The 23978-nt window shown below is 43.7% G+C and overlaps 2 protein-coding genes across 2 annotated transcripts; both read right to left on the bottom strand.

The window, feature by feature from the left end:
- Window positions 1-1993: 1993 nt before the first annotated feature.
- On the bottom strand, window positions 1994-5577 carry LOC103974766 (disease resistance protein RGA2-like). The gene is made up of 2 exons (XM_065143486.1): window positions 2167-5577; window positions 1994-2072 (listed from the first exon to the last, which is right to left on the bottom strand). The coding sequence occupies exon 1, from the start codon at window positions 5370-5372 to the stop codon at window positions 2175-2177; it is 3198 nt and encodes a 1065-aa protein (XP_064999558.1). The 5' UTR covers window positions 5373-5577; the 3' UTR covers window positions 1994-2072; window positions 2167-2174.
- A 3720-nt stretch (window positions 5578-9297) lies between these two features.
- LOC108952083 (putative disease resistance protein RGA3) lies at window positions 9298-11903 on the bottom strand. The gene has a single exon (XM_065143494.1). The coding sequence runs from the start codon at window positions 11839-11841 to the stop codon at window positions 10438-10440; it is 1404 nt and encodes a 467-aa protein (XP_064999566.1). The 5' UTR covers window positions 11842-11903; the 3' UTR covers window positions 9298-10437.
- Between the last annotated feature and the right edge of the window lie 12075 nt (window positions 11904-23978).

The following is a 23978-nucleotide window of genomic DNA, read 5'->3' as shown; positions in this document are numbered from 1 at the left end:
TTTGTGGTTGAAGACTTGTGAAATGGACTGAGAAAAGACAGGTTGAAGGAGAGAGGAGATGGGAAGAAGACGATCGGTCCCAACGCGTTTACGTGTTATTGCATGTCGCTCATCAAACCTTTGACCGCTGCATCTTCCGCAATGCATTTTGTAAGTTGAAATCGACAAGTAGGTAAGATAGAATTGATGTCACAAGAACAAGGTTAATCCATTGTCATCTCTATCTCCAAGTATGAAGTAGAGATCAACACGAATGCCTTTTGCCAATCCAAATTAAAATAGAGAGAGTTTAGAGAATAGTTCAACTATTAAGGATTAAAAAGGCTCTCACAACTTAAATACTTAGTCTTTTTATAGTATATTAATGTTTATCTCAATGAATATTGACCCTATTTAGATAGTTCCCTTTAATTTGAACTCTTGAATGTATACTATGAATGAGTGGTTGTATGCACTCGTATGTTCTTCTGAATTATATGTACATACGAGATTGATTTAGAAAACTGTGAACGAATGAGAAAGGAATTCTACTGCAAAAGTGTTCAACAAATGGATACAAAGTTTTAAGGCTGCCTTAAACGAGCAAGCAAGAAATAATTAGAGGAAGACAGATGCATGCAAGACATGACATATCTCCATTGATGATAAGGGAATCGAAGCAGTCGTGCACTGCATGGGCTGGTGTGGTCTTCGCCGTCTCCCTCCGCTGCTGTCGAGATCTAAACAACCTCACATGGAAACAACGCTCACGACCGAGAAGCATTAGGAAGCTTCACGACGACGCCACTCACCACCATGGCCGACCTTCCCATGAGCTCATGAGCCATTCACAAGTCTCAGCCACAGTTTGCACGCGTTGAATCCGTGGAAGTCGGACAAAGCCTGTCGTCATCTTACCCTCTCCCCCCACCCCCCACCCGTCCCTTTCCCTTGCATTTGGGTGGGTGTGCATGTCAAAGCTTTTCCCAGTGCGCGTATAAGCCTTTGCAGTCAAGTCTTCATGTGTCAATCTAAAGCTCTATGAACCCTATCTCCCCAAAAGACCCTTCAAGTACAATATTAGTCAATCACAAACATATATATATATATATGCATATACATACAATATGGTGAGAACAATGCATATATAGCTGCATGTATTCAACTACTGTTTCCCTTGTTTTGTTGTAGCATTTCTCAGATGATTAGGAGATACATTTGACAAGAGATAGTAAACTGAATCTTGATCAATAAAGGGAAACTATTTATTAAAATTCTCCATGTATTGAATCGTGACATCTATAATGGTGTTACGATGGAATGAGCTTTCTCTTATATAAAAAAAGATATTATCTGAAAAACAATCTAAGCATTATAGAAGCTACAAAGAAAAGATGGTTGAGCTCGAATGGTATCTTGCCATTGCTTGCTAGAATTTTATGGAAGCAAAAAAATACTATATGACGATAAAGGGCTAGAGTTCTAATTGGATATCACAACTTTATAATCCAACCTAGAGAGAGAGAGATTGACATTTATAAGTTTAATTGAACGAGGCATATCACTGAACAAGCCACAAAACAAAAGGCATGGTTTGAGATAGATGGCAAGTCACGGTCTCTTCGCATATTGGTGATTCACAGAAATGTTTACACCTTTTTAATTTTTTTGAGATAGTTTAATGTATGAAATCCTCACAAATATTAAATGGAAAGCTATGTTAGACTCCCATGTGCAGTGCTATTACTGATAAGAGTCATTTTGATATCTGGTAGCCGCATTTTGATCATTCAAAATCTCATAAATAATTATAAAACTATATATATATATATATATATATAAAATAATCCTGATTCGTTCTGATAATCTTTTTTCCGATCTAACATTCCAAAACCAATGACATGCTACAAATACTCTGATCAAGACATTTCACTGCCAACATACACAGCATTGAATTAATCACCATAAAAAAAAGAGCTACAGGTATAAGAAGGTGAGGGAAGTCGAGGAAACAGACAGACAATGGTCAGCTCCACTTGCAATGATCATATTAGACATGACTGCCAATTACATCGTGAATGATGTCGATCTCCCTGCCATAAGCAGCGAAAGATGACTGTGAATTGCCACTCCAAAACCAAAAGAAGACGTTAGATGGTCGAGACGTGAGCATGAAAGGTAAGTTACCTCAAAGATCATTGATGTCTTCTTCTTTTTTCTTCTTCTTCTTCGGCAGCAGCAACAGCAGCAAAAGCAGCATCATCATCGACTAGGTTTGTGTCGAAGGTGCAGGAATGCTTGATGTAGTTTATATAATTGCCTCGGCCATCTCTGATGGAAAAAATTGGAAAGCGTTCGATCATGGGCCAGTCTGCGCCATTTTGGAGGCATCTGACGAGTTGTTGGGTGGTTCCACTTACGTCCAGTCTCTGGAGCGCAGTGAATGATTGTTGCGCCAACCACTCTGGTAAATGATTGATGCGACGCCCAAACAGGCCCAAATTCAAGACCTTCAGTGCAGGGAGATCAGCAACAATCTCCAGATCTGATTCACCACTTAATTTCAGTTCTTTCACAGAAGGGAAACCTTTGATGGACTTGAGAGCACACACATCGGACAGATCCAATGTGGTTAAGCAGGTTGCCTGTCGGATCAGGCCTTCCGGTAGAGACTTCAACTTGGGGCAATATTCGAGGACCAATTTGTCGAGGCGACGCATAGCAAAACCCTCCGCTACCCAATCCCACACTTCCATGTTAGTCATATCCCAGAGTTGCAGCTGCCTTAGTTTCGGAAACAACAAAGGAGGAGAAGAAGAAGAAGAAGGGCGCTTTGAATTCCGTTCCCGTTCATGACCAGAAGCAGCAGCAGCTTCACACCCAAAAAATTCCGGTCCGATGGTGGTCACTGCACGTGCACCTACTATTTTAAGAAATTCCAAAGTGGGGAGCTTGCCTAGTGGTGGAAGCTGTGGCCAATGATCACAATAAATTAGTTCCAAGCGTCTTATGTTTGGAAGAAGCGAACTGATGCTTGCAGACGCCATCCAGCTGGGGTACCGGAGGCCGAAGAAATTGTCTAACCTGAGCGAAACAACAGATGATGGTGGATGAAGTGCCACATCCAACACCTTCTCCATTCTTTCAATCTCTTCGTCACTGAGACCATCGGATGTCCGTGTGTATGAGCACTCTAAATATAGATTCTTCAGTTTTTGTTTACCCTTTAAGACGCTCGTATCTCTTCCCGGTTCAGCTTCCAGCCACGCCCTCTCCAACCTGTGAATGGAGAGGTCTCTGAGCTCCTGGAGGCCGCATAATGCTTCCAATGGGCACATACCATTACCCGTGTTCAAGATGAATCCTTGGAGTTCATTGAGGTGCTTCAACATTTTTATTCCATATGGAAAGCTCTCCAGCCGTGTATATGTACAATTGAGTGTCCTTAGATTGACTAGCCTATCTATACCCTGAGGGATCTGTGTCAACTGCTCACATCCTGAAAGGATCAAAAACTGTAAATTCGTCAGATTGCATATGCTTTCTGGAAGCTCCGTTATATGGCTCTGAGACACCGTCAAGTATCTCAAGTGTATCAAATTTCCGATGTAGTGCGGTAGAATCTCAATGTTTGTGAACATAAGATGTAGGACTCGAAGTCGCACGAGGTTCTTCAAGTACTCATCAGTATCCTCCGCATATCCACTTGTTCTCTCCACCAACAATGTCCTCACCGACTCATGTTGCTTGGTCAAATTGACGATATGCTGGATGTCCGTGGTTTCAGTGGCCACAATCGACAACCGACGCAGCTTCATCGAGGCGGCACCACCACTTCTCCACTCGTTTTGCACGTCACTAATGAACAAGCTCTCATCTCTCGATAGGAAATGGCCGAGCGATCGCAGCAGGTCATGCATCTCGGAAGACTCATCGTAGTCCAGACCGTAACGTTGCGATTGTAGAAGGCTCCTATGAAGCAGCTCTCTGTAATATTGTTCCCCTGTTTCCTCCAACGTAACATCTCCTCGTGCTTCGACAAAACCCTCGGCTATCCATAATCTCACGATGGCAGACCCGCGAAACACATAGTCTTCGCGGAACAAGGCACAATAGAGAAAGCATTGTTTGAGATTGGACGGCAAATCTTGGTAGCTCAGATACAGTGCTCGGTGCACACCTTCGGGAAGCCCGGTCCGTGACCATGCGGCGCCGCGGAGAACTTCCTCCCACGCACTTCTGTTGAGTCCTCTGGAGCAGAGGACCCCTCCGATAGTCTTGATGGCCAGGGGAAGCCCTCCGCATTTCTCAACAATCTTCATGCCTGTGTCCTTTAGATATTGGGCATCCCTTTCCTCCTCTGCATTCATCGTCGCCTTCTTGCACAGGAGGGACCAGCCATCCTCCGGAGGCAGCAGCTTCATCTCGTGGACGTGGGCCGCCTTCATTTGCCTCGCGATCCCTGCGTTTCTGGTGGTTACCAGCACCCTGCTCCCTGCTGCGCCTCCCTGCAAAGGATTGCGGAGCAAGTCGTCCCAGATCTGAGCATCCCAAACATCATCCAACACCAGCAAGAACTTGTTCCCTCTCAGGAGACCCTCCACCAAGGGCTCCAGCAGACTCCTGCTCTGTTCTCCACCATGGCTTCCACCAGCACCTTTAACGATATTTCTGAGAAGATCCGTCTTGCTGAATTCTTGGGACACGCACACCCAGATGGTGGTGCGGAAGCTGGCTTTGATTTTACCATCATTGAACACCTTCTGAGCGAAGGTGGTCTTTCCGATGCCGCCGATCCCCACAATTGCCAGCACCACCACGTTCTTACTCGGATCTGGCTTTGTCAGCTGCTCCACCAGTGCCTCGGCGTCCTCCTCCAGCCGCTCGCCAACCATGTCAGACTCCATCACGGGGGAAGTTATGCGACTAACTCGAGGAACCACCCATGGTTCGGCCGCAGACACATGGAGTTGCAGCTTGGACCTTCGGGCCGAGATCTCTTCCAGCCGACCGTTGAGATCCTTGATTTTGACGCCCACCGCATGTCTGAACTTGACCTCGCGAAAGCAAGCAAAGAAGGGAAATCCGCACGAGGTGGACGGCTTCGGATCGGACTCACGAGGAGTCCACCTATGGGCCTCCATCCGGCACTCGTCGAGGAGGTCGTCGGCGTCGTACATGACATCTTTGAGCTCCATCAGCCAGTCGTTGACGTCCTCGTCCTCGATCCGCCGCTTCTCGGCGTCACGAAGGACAGAGTGGATGTTGCGGAGAGATCGTTGGAGCTTTTGGATCTCCCCGGGGACGCCCAACAGCAAGTCCACCTCCTCTTTAGCCATGTCCTTCAACGTACGGACCAGCCCGGAGATGAAGGCATCAAGCACAACGGCCATCTTTGGTCACAGAGTGGGACTATAGTAGCTGTCTCCAAGTATTGTGGCAGCCAAGGCAAGGAGGGTGAGTGAGGTGCAAGTTATACCTGCAACGGTGAACGAGAACCGTAACAATGGCAAATATGCATAAACTACTCTCATTAGGTGGACGAACAATACAAAGTAGGAGCGCGTTTTATATTCAAATCCATCTTTGATTGTACCGTTGTTCATCTCATGCCGTCCGACGCAGCCTCTGTCATCTTTCACAGTAATATTGCCAAAATCCAACTTCGATTGTACCGACGCAGCCTCTGTCGTCTTTCACAGTATTATTGTAAAATAAAAACATAAAAAAAGTTAAATTAGTGTTCCTACTTTGTATTGTTCGATACTAACGAAAGATAAATTGGGCTTTGATTGTACCGACGCAGCCTCTTCCGTTGCAGGATAAATTGGGCTTTGATACTAACTAAAGACTATGACATTAAGATAAAATAGGTTCCGATGCCAATAGACAACTGTAGGAGATGGACAAACGGATGAGTGACTGATTGAGATGCGGAGGGAGTAAAAGAATTTCTCGACTAACATACACCTATATAAGAATTTTCAAGTATAAGATTTTATATATACATCAAGGTTATAATATGTCGACTACAAGATTACTAATGGTTAGTATAAGATGGGTACCACTCGGTGGTATAAGACAGTACAATACAAACTCTATAATGGATAATTTCTAAAATTAAAAAATAATTAAGAGTGGACACTGATCATAACCTCGATTGCCAATATACCAAATTATAAACCTCGAGACACATCAGTAACATGCTTGAAAATTTTCTCTATTTTAATTAGTAATTGGATGCTCTGAAATATTCTAAAAAGACTAGGATGAGCTCAAGAAACTCGCACCAACATGCCTCTGCCTCAGTTGCAAATGTCAAGAATTTTAAATATTTCTAAATTATTTCTTTATAAATAGACGTATATATCCTTATAGCTTTGTTCCAATAAAATTTTTTTACTCCTACCTATAATTTATTTTTCTCCTTTTTCATATTCTTCTTCTTCTTTTTCCTCTTCCTCCTCCTTTTAATTATCAAAGGTGCTGTAAAATGATAAAAAAAATATAAATGATGAAACAAGATGAACTTAATATCGAAGAAAAAGAGATGAGAAATATTTTTTTATGTTTATTATAATAAGTTGATATTTTTAAGATTATGTATATTATGTAATAAACACCACCTTTTTGATTCATTATATTAACCTAGAAGATATCTGTCTTTATAAATTACCAATCATATTTCGTGCCTTTACAAATTGTCTAGTAAAATGCACCGGAGAGTTTGACATTAGTAAGATGCACAAGCGAGAGAAAAATATAAAAGTAGGAACGGAATTATAGAAGTTGTGAATAGTATAATATTATTTTATTATTTTTTAAGGGGTTATAAATAGTAAGAGATTGGGAATAGTAAGAATAAGGTTTTAAATAGTAAGCTCCAAAACATTACATATATATATATATATATATATATATATATATATATATATATATATGTATATATATATATATATATGTATATATATATATATGTATATATATATATATATGTATGTATATATATATATATGTATGTATATATATATATATGTATATATATATATGTATATATATATATTTGTATATGTATATATATATATGTATATGTATATATATATGTATATGTATATGTATATGTATATGTATATGTATATGTATATGTATATATATATATATATATATATATATGTATGTATATATGTACATATATACATATATGTATATATATATATATGTATATATTTGTATATATAAATATATATGTATTTATATGTATATGTATGTGTATATATATATGTATATGTGTATATATATATATATATGTATATATATACATATTTATAAATATATATTTACATATATATACATATATACATATATATACATATATATAGGTATATATATACATATAATTTTGTTTAATCTCAAAGATTAAATATCATTTGACTATTAGTTGTAACTCTAAATTACATTCATACCCTTTCAAGACTTGGAATGATTAATAAAATTAAATATCTTTTAGTATTTGTATATTTGTTTATTTTTTTTCTTAAATAATGTTAATTATAATTAATCATGATCAAAAGTTTATTGACTTTTATAATTTTAGATGCAGCATTTTTTATCCTTATAAAACAAAAAAAAATCCTATAGATATGTCAATATAATTAATCTCCCCTAAATTAACCATCAGATATAATATTGTTGGAATTTTAATTGATATCAATATGCATGTAAAATATATTGCAAATGTATGCCTTTTAAAATAATATTTATGATAATCAAATAAATGATAGTGATACAAGGTACTTTAGATATTAATACATTCTATAATAACACTAATTTATGGGAAAATTCTCCTAGATATAGATCATCAAGCTACTTGACTTGATATCATGAGGAAGTTAAATATACTGTATTCTAGAAAAGTGGCATATATATGAATAGAAAAGTCGCATATTAATTTGGTGAACCTATATTCACTTGGTAAAAAAAAAAAAAAAAATCATTGCTTTATTAAGTTGGGAAGCAAAATATATAACAGCATCTTCTTATGTTGTCATATAATTTGGCTAAGAAGATTACTTCAAAACCTTTATATGTTATAGGAGAAATTAACTAAGATTTATGTTGATAAAAAATTAGCTATTGTCTTAGCCAAAAATTCAATCTACCATGAAAGATCTAAGCATATCGATATAAGATTTTATTTTATAAGAGATCATATCAAAAATAAAAAAGTGAAGTTACATCATGTCAAAACAGGTTCATTGCATCAAGAGGAAAAATGGATTAAACTTGTTAGATGGATCAACTTTAAAAGAAACTTAGCAATTAGATGGATGAAGTTTAAGGGAGGAGAATGTTGGAATTAAATTTGTTCATACATCGTAAAGAGGTTAATTTAATCAAAAGAAATGTTCATTGCATCAAGAGAGAGATTCAATGCATCAAGAGGAAAAATGGATTAAACTTGTTAGATGGATCAACTTCGAAAGAAACTTAGTATGTTAGATGGATCAAGTTTAAGGGGGAAAAATATTAGAATTAAACTTGTTCATGCATCGTAAAGAGGTTAATTTAATCAAAAAAAATGTTCATTGCATTAAGATAGAGATTCATTGCATCAAGAGAAAAAAAGATTAAATGACTATGGAAAAGATAAGTCAAATTGACTATTAATTCTTGAAAAGATTTATGATTCATTTTGAATATAATTAATAAAAATTTATTTTTGGAGACTATATAAACCTCATATGTTTATCGTGAAACACATAGAGTTTTTGAAATTATAAAAAGTTTTTGAGAGAAATATAGAAGATTTAAGCTTGTCATATTCTTTCTCTATTTGATAACTTTATCCCTTCGTTCAATAGGATACAAATAGTTCATGATCGAGGAACCTACAGCTCCTACAGCTCATGTCAATAAGTTAGCAAAGATCTACGGCAACTGTTTAATGCACAGTTCAAGGTTTCAATGTATCAAGCAAATGCCAACAAGGTCTCTCTGATCTATTTAAGGAAGAAAGGTACGTGATATCCTACTTATCTCTGTCCACTCTCTATCTAAAGATTGGATCCAATGTGTTAGAGGGCCTCAACTTCCTCCACTTTGATTTGGTTTCCATTGTGTTCTTTCAGCTCCAAGAGAGAGAAACAAACGGGGGTTTGACAACAGGGATGAAACACAGGACTCAGCACAACCATTCGAAGAAAATTGCATTTATTTGAAGCCTAATCTGCCTCATCTTTTCTTTCTGTCCATTATTGAGAATCACGAACTTGCTATTTAGTACCATCAATTCAGATTCTGATCATCCACTCAAAAACAGAACACAAAGCCGATCCAGTCCTTTTTTTTCTTTTTCTTTTCTTTTATCTTAAAGTCGTAAGAACACAAAACAGTATTGCTTAATGAATCCTCCATGAAGGTACAATTTCTAACATATCTGTGTCCTTCACATTCACCTTCATATGGTGTTCGTGTCCCAAGAGTTCACGGAGACGGATCTTCTCAGGGATATCGTCACCAGCGCCGGGGGAAGTCACGGTGGAGCACAGAGCCGGACTTTGCTCGAGCCCATGGTGGAGGGTCTCCTGAAAGGGAACAAGTTCTTGCTGGTGTTGGATGATGTGTGGAGGGCTGAGATCTGGGTCGACTTCCTCCCCAATCCTTTGCGAGGAGCAGGGTGCTGGTGACCACAAGAAACGAAGGGATCACTAAGCAAATGAAGGCGGTCCACGTCCACAGAGTGAGTCTACTGCCCCCTGAGGATTGCTGGTCCCTGCTGTGCAGGAAGGCCACGACGAACGCAGACGAGGAAAGGGATGCCCAAAATCTCAAAGACATCGGCTTGAAGATAGTTGAGAAATGCCAAGGACTTCCCCTGGCCATCAAGACCATCGGAGGAGTCCTCTGCACGAAAGAACTCAGCAGAAGGACATGGGAGGAAGTTCTCCGCAGCGTCGCGTGGTCACAAACCGGCGTACCCGAAGGCGTCCACGGAGCTCTGTATCTGAGCTACGAGGACTTGCCGGCCCAAGCAGTGCTTTCTCTACTGCGCCTTATTCCGTGAAGACTACGCGTTCGTCAGGGCATGCATGGTCCAGCTGTGGATAGCCGAGGGGTTTGTCCACGCAGAAGGCGATCTCACGTTGGAGGCAACAGGGGAGGAATATTTCAGAGAGCTGATTCGGAGGAGCCTACTACAACCCGACCCCCACCATCTGTACGTCGGCTGGAGCTGCACCATGTATGACCTGCTGCGATCACTCGGCCATTTCTTGACAAGAGACGGGAGCTTAGTGGTCATTGGGGCGGCAGCAGTTCTCCAGCACGTCACTAATGAACAAGCTCTCATCTCTCGATAGAAAATGGCCGAGCCATCGTAGCAGGTCATGCATCATGGAAGACTCATCGTAGTCCAGACCGTAAGACTCCGATTGTAGAAGGCTCCTATGAAGCAGCTCTCTAGGATATTGCTCCCCTGTTTCCACCAAAGTGACATCTTCTCGTGCTTCGACAAACCTCTCGGCTATCCATAATCTGACGATGTCCGACATGTGGAACGCATAGTTTTCGCGCAATAAGACACAGTAGAGAAAGCATCGCTTGAGATGGGCCGGAAGGTTGGTAGCTCAGATTCAGTGCTCCGTGCACACCTTCGGGAAGGCCGGTCCGTGACCATGCGGCGCTGCGGAGAACTTCCTCCCACGCACTTCTGTTGAGTCCTCTGTCGCGGAGGACCCCTCCGATGGTCTTGATGGCCAGGGGAAGCCCTCCGCATTTGTCAACAATCTTCATGCCTGTGTCCTTGAGATCTTGGGCATCCCTTTCCTCCTCTGCATTCATCGTCGCCTTCTTGCACAGGAGCGACCAGCCATCCTCCGGAGGCAGCAGCTTCATCTCGTGGACGTCGGCCGCCTTCATCTGCCTCGCGATCCCTGCGTTTCTGGTGGTCACCAGCACCCTGCTGCCTGCTGCTCCTCCCTGCAAAGGATTGCGGAGCAAGTCGTCCCAGATCTGAGCATCCCAGACATCATCCAACACCAGCAAGAACTTGTTCCCTCTCAGGAGACCCTCCACCAAGGGCTCCAGCAGACTCCTGCTCTGTTCTCCACCATGGCTTCCACCAGCACCTTTAACGATATTTCTGAGAAGATCCGTCTCGCTGAATTCTTGGGACACGCACACCCAGATGGTGGTGCGGAAGCTGGCTTTGATTTTACCATCATTGAACACCTTCTGAGCGAAGGTGGTCTTTCCGATGCCGCCGATCCCCACAATTGCCAGCACCACCACGTTCTTACTCGGATCTGGCTTTGTCAGCTGCTCCACCAGTGCCTTGGCGTCCTCCTCCAGCCGCTCGCCAACCATGTCAGACTCCATCACGGGGGAAGTTATGCGACTAACTCGAGGAACCACCCTTGGTTCGGCCGCAGACACATGGAGTTGCAGCTTGGACCTTCGGGCCGAGATCTCTTCCAGCCGACCGTTGAGAACCTTGATTTTGACTCCCACCGCATGTCTGAACTTGACCTCGCGAAAGCAAGCACAGATGGGAAATCCGCACAAGGTGGACGGCTTCGGATCGGACTCACGAGGAGTCCACTTCTGGGCCTCCATCCGGCACTCGTCGAGGAGGTCGTCGGCGTCGTACATGACATCCTTGAGCTCCATCAGCCAGTCGTTGACGTCCTCGTCCTCGATCCGCCGCTTCTCGGCGACGCGAAGGACAGAGTGGATGTTGCGGAGAGATCGTTGGAGGTTTTGGATCTCCCCGGGGACGCCCAACAGCAAGTCCACCTCCTCTTTAGCCATGTCCTTCAACGTACCGACCAGCCCGGAGATGAAGGCATCAAGAACAACGGCCATCTTTGATCACAAAGTGGGAGTGGGAGTGGGAGTAGTGTACCTCTCTCTTCTAAGTCTTTGTGTCAGCCAAGACAAAGGTGCAAGTTATACCTGCATAAACTATATATATATATATATATATATATATATATATATATAAGAAAACTTAAAAAACTTAATTACTAAAATTGAAATATCAACGAAAGATATATCCAAATCCAAAAGATAAAAATTCCTCCAAATATGAGTGACTAATCATTTAGCCACATGATTAAGATTTTATAATCATTCATAATAAACAGTTGATGGAAAATATCCTTAACAACATTTAAAATTCATCACAGAGGGAGAAAGAAATTATTTATTTATAATATTTACTATCCTCATAAGTCTAGTATAATCCTTTAAAGATAATTTTTACCTCACAATAATTATTATCTGATTTCTAAATATACCTACAACTCAAAAAAATAACGAAAGCATCTGAAGCCAATATTCTAAGAAATATTACAATTTAATTTGATCCAATCGAAAGCTAATTTTTCTCATTTAACCAAGCAAAATTAATGACTAATGTTTCTTATGGATTTGATTGACTTCTGATAAATATGTAAAATCATTTTAAAAAAATAAAACATATTATATTATTAAAAATAACATCGTTAAGAACCCCCGAGAGCAATAAAATAAGAAGCCTCAAAATTAAAATCTAAGGCCATGTGGTGACCGAGAATCAAAAAGATTAAAAATCTTATTCTTGCACAGAAATCAAAAAGTCAACTAAACAGGACAACGAATCAATGCATGTTCAAGAAATTTTAAATTAATATTAAAAAAAATACTACTGTACTCACAAATCTCCAAACCGATCAACGGTGACCAGCAACTGTAGCACTGCCAAAACATGCATAAAGTAGGAGCGTCTCTTTTACATTCAAACCCAACTTTGATTGTACCGACGCACGTCTTTCAATGTATTACTACAAAATAATAGTAGTAATATAAATAATAATAATAAAGTTAGTGTGTGTCATCTTCCGTTGCACAATAATCGAACAATAAGATTTTATACCAATTAAAGACTATGACATTAAGATAAAACAAGTTGGTTCTGATGCTAATAACAAAAGCAGGAGAAGGACAAAGGGATGAGTGAATGATTGAGATGTGGAGGGAGTAAAAGATTTTCTCACTTGCCATTGTAAAATTTTAAGTATAAGATTTTATATATACATCAAGTTTTGTCATACTGATCAAAATTTCGAACTAAGTTAAATCAAATAAAATGACAGATGATAGGGGCAAAAATGGTGATGTGACACGCCATGACAGCATCCCCTGAGCGACACACTGCCCGAGGCTCACCATACCCTGCAGCAGCTCGACCTCCCACACAGCCCCAGTACCAATGTCAGACGCCACCAAAGGTACAGTCCTGCCCTACAGATAGCTACGTCAGGTAACATCAAACCTCCTCTATAAATACCCCTGAGTCCTAAGCAAAAAGGGGGATGACACACTCAACACACGGGAGGTTTCTCCTCCTCCTAAACCCCCTCCACGTCGCTAATTTGATCGTCGGAGGGGTAGGGCCGAGCTCCCGGCCCGACCTGTGTGCAGGTGCGAGACGGCGTCGCCTCTTCCCGGTGCTGCGGCGGAGCTGCCTCCCGACCCGACCTACCGACCCGACCCGCCGACCCGAGCTGCCAACCCGAACGACCGTGCTCGGCCGTCGGGAGACCCCGAGGAACGCCCCAGGGAGATCCCCGTCGTCCGGACCCGAACCGAGCCGCGACGGCCCTGAGGCCACGGCTAAAAAAGTTACTTACCGTAATAGAATGGCACTAGAGAAAGGGCCCGGAATAACGGTACGTTAGTCTTCTCCTTGGTTGCTCCACTGCAGCCGACCTGCATTAGCAATAGTGACCTCTGGGGCTGGTCTCGGCTCCTCGACCCCCCGGCCCCACGCGCGTCGGCCAACCCGCCCGCGTCGGCCCCACCCGCGCGACCAGCCCGAGCGCCTCGTCCCCTCGGTCCCACGCGCGTGGCTCGGCCCCGCGCGCCTCGGCTCCCCGGTCCCACGCGCGCGGCCAATCCGCGTGCGACAAGCACTACGCTGCATCGGCCCCTCGGCCTCATGCGCAACCAACACGCTGCACGCTGCCTCGGCTCCTCGGCCCCATGCGCAGCAAGCAACCCGCTGCCTCGGCTCCATACCCCCCGAGACACGCTTGCGCGGACAGCCTGCCTGCGTCGAGCTCCTCGGCCATATTCACTGCCGAGTCTATCTAAGGGCGGCTTACCCAACAGGGTCTCGCCCCTCGGTCGTGTTGGGAAATCATTGGGGGGCGACATCATATGCGCAGCGGAAGAACAAGAAAACAAAAATCCCCGATTCCCAAAAAGATGTTCGTCGTCGTGCGAAGATTGATGCGCAAAAATCCGCAAAACACAAAAACTGCGTATAGAGTAGATTGTGTTACCTAGGGAGATCGTATATCCATGTTTCCTTACAGATCCTTAGGAGAGGGTGAAGGAGGTCAAGCGTCCTCCTCTCTAGCGGTGATCCATACAGCAGGGTTGCGATGACGCTCTTCAAAACTCCAGGCCTACTCTGAGGTGGAAAGGGAGAGGAGAATAGGAAAGGCAAGCAAAGACTCTAGCCTATGAGGCTGTGAATCCCTCATATTTATAGAGATCCCGTGTCAAACCCTAATAGGTCCTTCCCTAGTGGGTATTGGATCTGCATCCAATAAGACAAGGGCTCCGTCGGATATCTCATATCCGAACCTCTACTCATCGCAATGCCTACCATATGTGTGTGACCCTCTAGGCCCAATATCGAGCTGGCCGTGAGTCATACCTGTCAGAACTCCTTCTAACTCAGTGAATTATTATCTCTGTAATAATTCACTATTATTATCTCTGTAATAATTCACTCGACTCATCGACTACGGACGTACTAGGCCACTACGCCGTAGTCCCCAGACGATACAGGGGAATCCAATCCATTGGACCTGTCTGTCCTCAATTACCATGTACCTATAATCCCTCATCCATCTAATATCTCAGAGACCGTATATCGAGCATGGTGTTGTCAGACCCATACGGTTTCTACTCGAGTCTCGCTCTAATCGGATTCTCCCGGAGAACTCTTTCTCTCTCAACTCGAATGACCCTGGCCAGGGATTTGTCTGAGCAAGAACACATAGGATATTCCTCTCATGACGCCGAGAGTGGATGATCCTCTATTGACACTCAATAGCCCTCGTATGGTCGACTACCACTCTCAATGACCAGCTGTATTAGATCTAGGGACAGCCAAACCTATAAGTCTGGTATCAAAGAGTGGAGCACTCATACAGGACATCCTTGGTGTCTCAAGTCTAAGGACCAGATACACCACTAGGACTACGAAATCGCTGTCTGACAATAAGGCATCATCAACCATCCAGCATTCCGTAAGCGGATCAATCAGTGAACTCATTCTCCAATGAGCACCTGTACTGTATCCCTAGTGTCCCTACACGAGCAGCTATAAGACCAGTTGCATCCATCATATGGACGGGTATACAGCACACTAGTCTATCCGGTTATCACGATGTCCCTCTCGAGTAACCTATGACCGGGATTATTTAGGATATGTGTTTAAAGGTGAATCGATCTCATTATCGTGATTTCATCACGATCTGATTCCCATTGCACAAATCCAAGGACATCACAATATATGTATACATTTATGCAATAGTTATAAAGTGATATACGCCAAAATATAATAAGCAAAAAGATTCTGTATCAAGTCACACGTGCCATCACTCACGTGATTGGCTTGCTGGGCACCTATGACTAGCAGGTCGCAGCCTGCCTGCACCGAGCTCGCCTTAGCGTGGCCTGCCCGCCTGAGCGGTGTCCCTCGGTCGCAGCCTGCCTGCACCGAGCACCTCGACCACACACTGCCGAGATCTACCTCGGCACAGCCTGTCCGCCTGTGTCGTGATCCTCGGTCGCATGGTGCTCGAGACCACGTCCGCGCGTCCTGCCCGCCTACGTCGTGCTACTCGGCCGCATGACCCTCGCGACCACGCCTGCGCGGTCTGCCCGCCTGCATCGTGATCCTCAATCGCGTAATGCCCGAGACCACACCTGCGCCACCAGCCCGCCTGCGTCGTGCTCCTTGGCTCCATGTTCCCGAGACACACCAGCGCCGCCAGCCCGCTTGCGTCGTGCCCCTCGGCTCCATACCCCCCGAGACACGCTTGCGCGGACAGCCTGCCTGCGCCGAGCTCCTCGGCCATATTCACTGGCGAGTCTATCTCAGGGCGGCTTACCCAACAGGGTCTCGCCCCTCGGTCGCAGCCTGCCTGCACCGAGCTCGCCTCAGCGTGGCCTACCCGCCTGAGCGGTGTCCCTCGGTCGCAGCTTGCTTGCACCAAGCACCTCGGCTGCAGCCTGCCTGCGCCGAGCCCACCTCAGCGCGGCCTGCTCGCCTGAGCGGTGTCCCTCGATCGCAGCCTGCCTGCACCGAGCACCTCAGCCAATCACTGCCGAGATCTACCTCGGCTCGGCCTGTCCGCCTCTGACGTGTTCCTCGACCGCATGGTGCCCGAGACCACTTCCTCGCGTCCTGCCTGCCTGCGTCGTGCTACTCGGCCACATGGCCCTCGCGACCACGCCTGCGTGGTCTGCTCGCTTGCGTCGTGCTCCTCAGCAGCATGATGACCGAGACCACACCTGCGCGGCCTACCCGCCTGCGTCGTGCTCCTCGCTTCCATCATCCCCGAGACAAACCTGTGCGACTAGTCCACCTGCGTCGTGCTCCTTGGCTCCATGTTCCCGAGACAGACCAGCGCCGCCAGTGCGCCTGCGTCGTGCTACTCGGCCACATGGCCCTCGCGACCACACCTGCGCGGCCTGCCCGCCTGCGTCGTGCTCCTCGCTTCCATCATCCCCGAGACACACCTGCGCGACTAGTCCGCTTGCATCGTGCTCCTTGGCTCCATGTTCCCGAGACAGACCAGCGTCGCCAGTGCGCCTGCGTCGTGCCTCCCGGCTCCACAAACCCCGAGACACGCCTGCGGGCAGCCCGCCTGCGCCGAACTCCTCAGCCATATCCACTACCTTACCCACCTGGGTTACGTCCCTCGGCTGCAGCCTGCCTGCGCCGAGTGCCTCGGCTCCATGCTTGCCGAGGCCACCACCTCGGTCACATAATGCCCGAGGCCGCCACCTCAGTCGCATAATGCCCGAGGCCTCCTCGGTCGCTTAATGCTCGAGGACACCCCCTTTTGGCTCCATACCACCCGAGACCACACCTACGCGGCCAGTCTGCCTGCGTCGTGCTCCTCGGCCCTCGGCTTTACGCCACCCGGGACACACCTGCGCGGCCAGTCCGCCTGCGTCGTGCTCATCGGCCCTCGGCTTTACGCCACCCGAGACCACACCTATGCGGTCAGTCCGCCTGCGTCGTGCTCCTCGGACCTCGACTTTACGCCACCCGGGACACACCTGCGCGGCCAGTCCGCCTGCGTCATGCTCCTCGGCCCTCGGCTTTACGCCACCCGGGACACACCTGCGCGGCCAGCCCGCCTGCGTTGTGCTCCTCGCCCCTCAGCTTTACGTCACCCGAGACCACACCTGCGCAGCTAGCCCGCCTACGTTGTGCTCCTTGGCCCTCAGCTTTACGCCACCCGGGACACGCCTGCGCGGCCAGCCCGCCTGCATCGTGCTCCTCGGCTCTTCGGCTTTACGCCACCCAGCCTGCCTGCGCTGTGCTCCTCGGCCCTCATCGGCTCCATTGCCCCCGAGTCCAACTCTGCTCGGCTTCCTGACTAAGTTGCGCACCTCGGCCTCGTGCTGCTAGAGATGCGTTCGCGCGACCGGCTCGTCTGCGTCATGCCCCTCGGATCCGCATGAACAGCCTACCTGAAGTAAGAAGCCATGCATCAGACTCACTGCATGCAAAAACCGACGCATAGCTCCTTTCGAGGGGGGCATATGATAGGGGCAAAAATGGCGATGTGACACACCATGACAGCATCCCCCTGAGCGACACACTGCCCGAGGCTCGCCATACCCTGTAGCAGCTCGGCCTCCCACGCAGCCCTAGTGGCAATGTCAGACGCCACCAAAGGTACAGTCCTGCCCTACAGACAGCTACGTCAGGTAACATCAAACCTCCTCTATAAATACCCCTGAGTCCTAAGCAAAAAGGGGGATGACACATTCAACACACGGAGGTTTCTCCTCCTCCTAAACCCCCTCCACGTCGCTAACTTGATCGTCGGAGGGGTCGGGCCGAGCTCCCGGCCCGACCTGTGTGCAGGTGCGAGACGGCGTCGCCTCTTCCCGGTGCTACGGCGGAGCTGCCTCCCGACCCGACCTACCGACCCGACCCGCCGACCCGAGCTGCCGACCCGAACGACCGTGCTCGGCCGCTGGGAGACCCCGAGGAACGCCCAAGGGAGATCCCCATCGTCTGGACCCGAACCGAGCCGCGACGACCCCGAGGCCACGGCTAAAAAAGTTACTTATCGTAACAACATATACAAATAAGATCACTAATAGATAATATGTCGACTACAAGATCACTAGTGGTTAGTATAAGATGGGTACCACTTATTGTACTATACAAGCTTTATAATGAATAATTTTTAAAAATAAAAAAAAACAATTTAGAGTGGATACTGATTATAACCTCGATCGTCGATACATCAAATTGTAAGCCTCAAGACACATCAATAACATGTCTAAAAATTTTCTCTACTTTAATTAGTAATTAGATGCTCTAAAATATTCTAGAAATACAAGGATGAGCTAAAGAAGCTTACATGGACATGCCTCAGCCATTTGTGAAGATCTACATATGTCAAGAATTTTAAATATTTTTAATTTTTTTTATAAATAGTATAGCTTGGTTCCAATAAAATCCTTGTACTCTTATCTATAATTTATTTTTCTCCTTTTTTACAATCTTCTTTTTTTCCTCCTCTCTTTAAATGTCAACGGTGATATAAAATGACGAAGAAAAAAATAAATAAGACCTTAATATCGAAGAAAAAAGATTGAGAAATATTTTTTGATATTTATTATAATAAGTTGATTTTTTAAGGTCATGTGTATTATGTAATAATCCAGAAAACACTACCTTCTTAATTTATTATATTAATTGAGAAGATATTATCTTTACAAATGGCCCTAGTATATATATGTATATATATATATATGTATATATATATATATATATATATATATATGTATATATATATGTATATATATATATATATATATATATGTATATATATATATATATGTATATATATATATATATATATATATATATATATACATATATATATATATATACATATATATGTGTATATACATATATATGTGTATATATATATATGTGTGTGTGTATATATATATATATATATATATATATATATATATATATATATATATATATATAAACTTTATATGTCTCACGAGAAGTTAATCAAGATTTATATTGAGAACAAATCAGCTATTGCCTTAGCCAAAAATTCAATCTACTATGAAAGATTTAAGCATATCGACATAGATTTTATTTTATAAGATATCATATCAAAAATAAAAAGTTGAGCTACATCATGTCAAGACATGTGAACAAGTGGTAGATATACTAACAAAACCTCTCAAATTTAAAATATTTCAATAACTTCGAAAGAAACTTAGCATGTTAAATGAAACAAGTTTAAGGGGGGAGAATGTTGGAATTAAACTTGTTCATGCATTATAAAGAGGTTAATTGAATCAAAAGAAAGGTTCATTGAATCAAGAGAGAGATTCATTGCATCAAGAAGAAAAATAGATTAAACTTGTTAGATGGATTAACTTTGAAAGAAACATAGCAGTTAGATGGATCAAGTTTAAGGGGGGTGAATATTGGAATTAAACTTGTTCATTCATCTTAAAGAGGTTAATTTAATCAAAGGAAATGTTCATTGCATCAAGAGAGAGATTCAATATATCAAGAGGAAAAATGGATTAAACTTATTAGATGGATCAACTTCAAAAGAAACTTAGTATGTTAGATGGATCAAGTTTAAGGGGGGAAAATGTTGAAATTAAACTTGTTCATGCATCGTAAAGAGGTTAATTTAATCAAAAGAAATATTCATTGCATCAAGAAAGAGATTCAATGCATCGAGGAAAAATGGATTAAACTTGTTAGATGGATCAACTTCAAAAGAAATTTACTATGTTAGATGGATCAAGTTTAATGGGAGAAAATATTAGAATTAAACTTGTTCATGCATCGTAAAGAGGTTAATTTAATCAAAAGAAATGTTCATTGCAGATTCATTGCATCAAGAGTAAAAATTGATTCAATGACTATGGAAATGATAAGTCAAATTGACTATTGATTCTTGAAAAGATTTATGATTCATTTTGAATACAATTAATGTAATGTATCTTTGGAGACTATATAAACCTCATATGTTGATCGTGAAACACATAGAGTTTCTGAAATTTTAAAGAGTTTTTGATAGAAATATAGAAGATTTAAGGTTGTCATATTCTTCCTCTATTCGATAACTCTATCCCTTTTTCGTACAAGTTCAATAGGATATAAATAATTCATGCATCGAGGAACCTACAGCTCATGTCAATAAGTTAGCAAAAATCTCTGGCAACTGTTTCATGCACAGTTCAAGGTTTTAATGTTTCAAGCAAATGCAAATTTCAAGGTCTCTCTGATCTATTGAAGAGATCTCTTGACTTGTAGAAAACTAATGTGGCATTGTCATTACGGGAGCAACGAGGAAGAAAGGTATGTGATATCCTACTTATCTCTGATCACTCTCTATCTAAAGATTGGATCCAATATGTTAGAGGGCCTCAACTTCCTCCACTTTGATTTGGTGTTTCCATTGTGTTCTTTCAGCTCCAAGAGAGAGAAAAAAAAGGGGGTTTGACAACAGGGATGAAACACAGGACTCAGCACAACCATTCGAAGAAAATTGCATTTATTTGAAGCCTAATCTGCCTCATCTTTTCTTTCTGTCCATTATTGAGAATCACGAACTTGCTATTTAGTACCATCAATTCAGATTCTGATCATCCACTCAAGAACAGAACACAAAGCCGATCCAGTCTTTTTTTTCTTTTTCTTTTCTTTTATCTTAAAGTCGTAAGAACACAAAACAGTATTGCTTAATGAATCCTCCATGAAGGTACAATTTCTAACATATCTGTGTCCTTCACATTCACCTTCATATGGTGTTCGTGTCCCAAGAGTTCACGGAGACGGATCTTCTCAGGGATATCGTCACCAGCGCCGGGGGAAGTCACGGTGGAGCACAGAGCCGGACTTTGCTCGAGCCCATGGTGGAGGGTCTCCTGAAAGGGAACAAGTTCTTGCTGGTGTTGGATGATGTGTGAAGGGCTGAGATCTGGGACGACTTGCACCGCAATCCTTTGCGAGGAGCAGGGTGCTGGTGACCACCAGAAACGAAGGGATCGCGACGGCCCACGTCCACGAGAAGAAGCTGTTGCCTCCGGAGGATGGCTGGTCCCTCCTGTGCAAGAAAGCGACAATGAATGCAGAGGAGGAAAGGGATGCCCAAGATCTCAAGGACATAGGCATGAAGATTGTTGAGAAATGCGGAGGGCTTCCCCTGGTCATCAAGACCATCGGAGGGGTCCTCCGCGATAGAGGACTCAACAGAAATGCGTGGGAGGAAGTTCTCCGCAGCGCCGCATGGTCACGGACCGGGCTTCCCGAAGGTGGGCACGGAGCACCGTATCTGAGCTACCAACCTTCCGGCCCATCTCAAGCGATGCTTTCTCCACCGTGCCTTATTGCGCGAATACTATGCGTTCCACATGTCGAACATCGTCAGATTATGGATAGCCGAGACGTTTGTCGAAGCACGAGGAGATGTCACTTTGGTGGAAACAGGGGAGCAATATCCTAGAGAGCTGCTTCATAGGAGCCTTCTACAATCGGAGTCTTACGGTCTGGACTACGATGAGTCTTCCATGATGCATGACCTGCTAAGATGGCTCGGCCATTTCCTATCGAGAGATGAGACGGGAGCTTAGTGGTCACTCGACCCCCACCATCTGTACGTCGGCTGGAGCTGCACCATGTATGACCTGCTGCGATCACTCGGCCATTTCTTGACAAGAGACGGGAGCTTAGTGGTCATTGGGGCGGCAGCAGTTCTCCAGCACGTCACTAATGAACAAGCTCTCATCTCTCGATAGAAAATGGCCGAGCCATTGTAGCAGGTCATGCATCATGGAAGACTCATCGTAGTCCAGACCGTAAGACTCCGATTGTAGAAGGCTCCTATGAAGCAGCTCTCTAGGATATTGCTCCCCTGTTTCCACCAAAGTGACATCTTCTCGTGCTTCGACAAACCTCTCGGCTATCCATAATCTGACGATGTCCGACATGTGGAACGCATAGTTTTCGCGCAATAAGGCACAGTAGAGAAAGCATCGCTTGAGATGGGACGCCAAGTCTTGGTAGCTCAGGTACAGTGCTCCGTGCACACCGTCGGGAAGCCCGGTCCGTGACCATGCGGCGCTGCGGAGAACTTCCTCCCACGCATTTCTGTTGAGTCCTCTGGTGCAGAGGACCCCTCCGATGGTCTTGATGACCAGGGGAAGCCCTCCTCGTTTCTCAACAATCTTCATGCCTATGTCCTTGAGATCTTGGGCATTCCTTTCCTCCCCTGCATTCATAGTCGCTTTCTTGCACAGGAGGGACCAGCCATCCTCCGGAGGCAACAGCTTCATCTCGTGGACGTGGGCCGTCGCGATCCCTTCTTTTCTGGTGGTCACCAGCACCCTGCTGCCTGCTGCTCCTCCCTGCAAAGGATTGCGGAGCAAGTCGTCCCAGATCCGAGCATCCCAAACATCATCCAACACCAGCAAGAACTTGTTCCCTCTCAGGAGACCCTACACCAAGGGCTCCAGCAGACTCCTGCTCTGTTCTCTATTATATTTGCCACCGGCACCTTCAATGATATTTCCGAGAAGATCCGTCTCGCTGAACTCTTGGAACGCACACCCAGATGGTGGTGCCGGAGTTGGCTTTGACTTTGCCATCACTGAACACCTTCTGAGCGAGGGTGGTCTTTCCGATGCCGCCGATCCCCGCAGTTGCCAGCACCACCACGTTCTTACTCGGATCTTGCTTTGTCAGCTGCTCCATCATTTGACTATTAGTTGTAACCCTAAATTACATTCATACCCTTTCAAGAATTGGAATGATTAATAAAATTAAATATCTTTTAGTATTTATATATTTGTTTATTTTTTTTCTTAAATAATGTTAATTATAATTAATCATGATTAATAGTTTATTGACTTTTCTAATTTTAGATGCAGCATTTTTTATCCTAATAAAACACAAAAAATCTTATAGATATGTCAAAAAAATTAATCTCCCCTAAATTAACCATCAGATATAATATTGTTGAAATTTTAATTGACATCAATATCCATATAAAATATATTACAAATGTATGTCTTTTAAAATAATATATATGATAATCAAATAAATGATAGTGATACAAGGTAGTTTAGATATTAATACATTTTATATTAACACTAATTTATGAGAAAATTCTCCTAGATATAGATCATCAAGCTACTTGGCTATATATCATTGAGGAAGTTAAATATATTGTCTTCTAGAAAAATGGCATATATATCAATAGAAGATAGATTTATAGGTAGAATAACACCTATCAAAGTTTTGTTTGCTAATGCTTGTGGATAATCATTATATTTCCCCCAAGCAGAACTTGCTGGTGTAATCTGAAAGCATTAATCTATTAATGATTGATATGATAGCTTGTTTATTGTCATCATAATGATTAAACTTAGCATGTATTAAAGTGATTTGCAATGAAAAATATTTTAAATTTTCATTTTGTCACACATCTGACTTAATGAAATGTTTTTCTTGATATCAATCAATTCCTTCTTTTAATGTGGTGTTTTCAAATATCTTCTTATCAGTTATTGCTAAAATTGATTGACAATAAATACTTGGAATATTTGGGTTTGTCATTGTTGAAAAGCAAATCAAATAAAGGAAAAGAATGGAACAAATATAGACGATGACACAAACAAATTCTTTGTCTCTACTATCTACAATA

This window comes from Musa acuminata, chromosome BXJ3-3, assembly GCF_036884655.1.
Source record: "Musa acuminata AAA Group cultivar baxijiao chromosome BXJ3-3, Cavendish_Baxijiao_AAA, whole genome shotgun sequence".
NCBI classification, from domain to species: Eukaryota; Viridiplantae; Streptophyta; class Magnoliopsida; order Zingiberales; family Musaceae; genus Musa; species Musa acuminata.
This window is presented reverse-complemented; position numbering and strand designations above follow the sequence as displayed.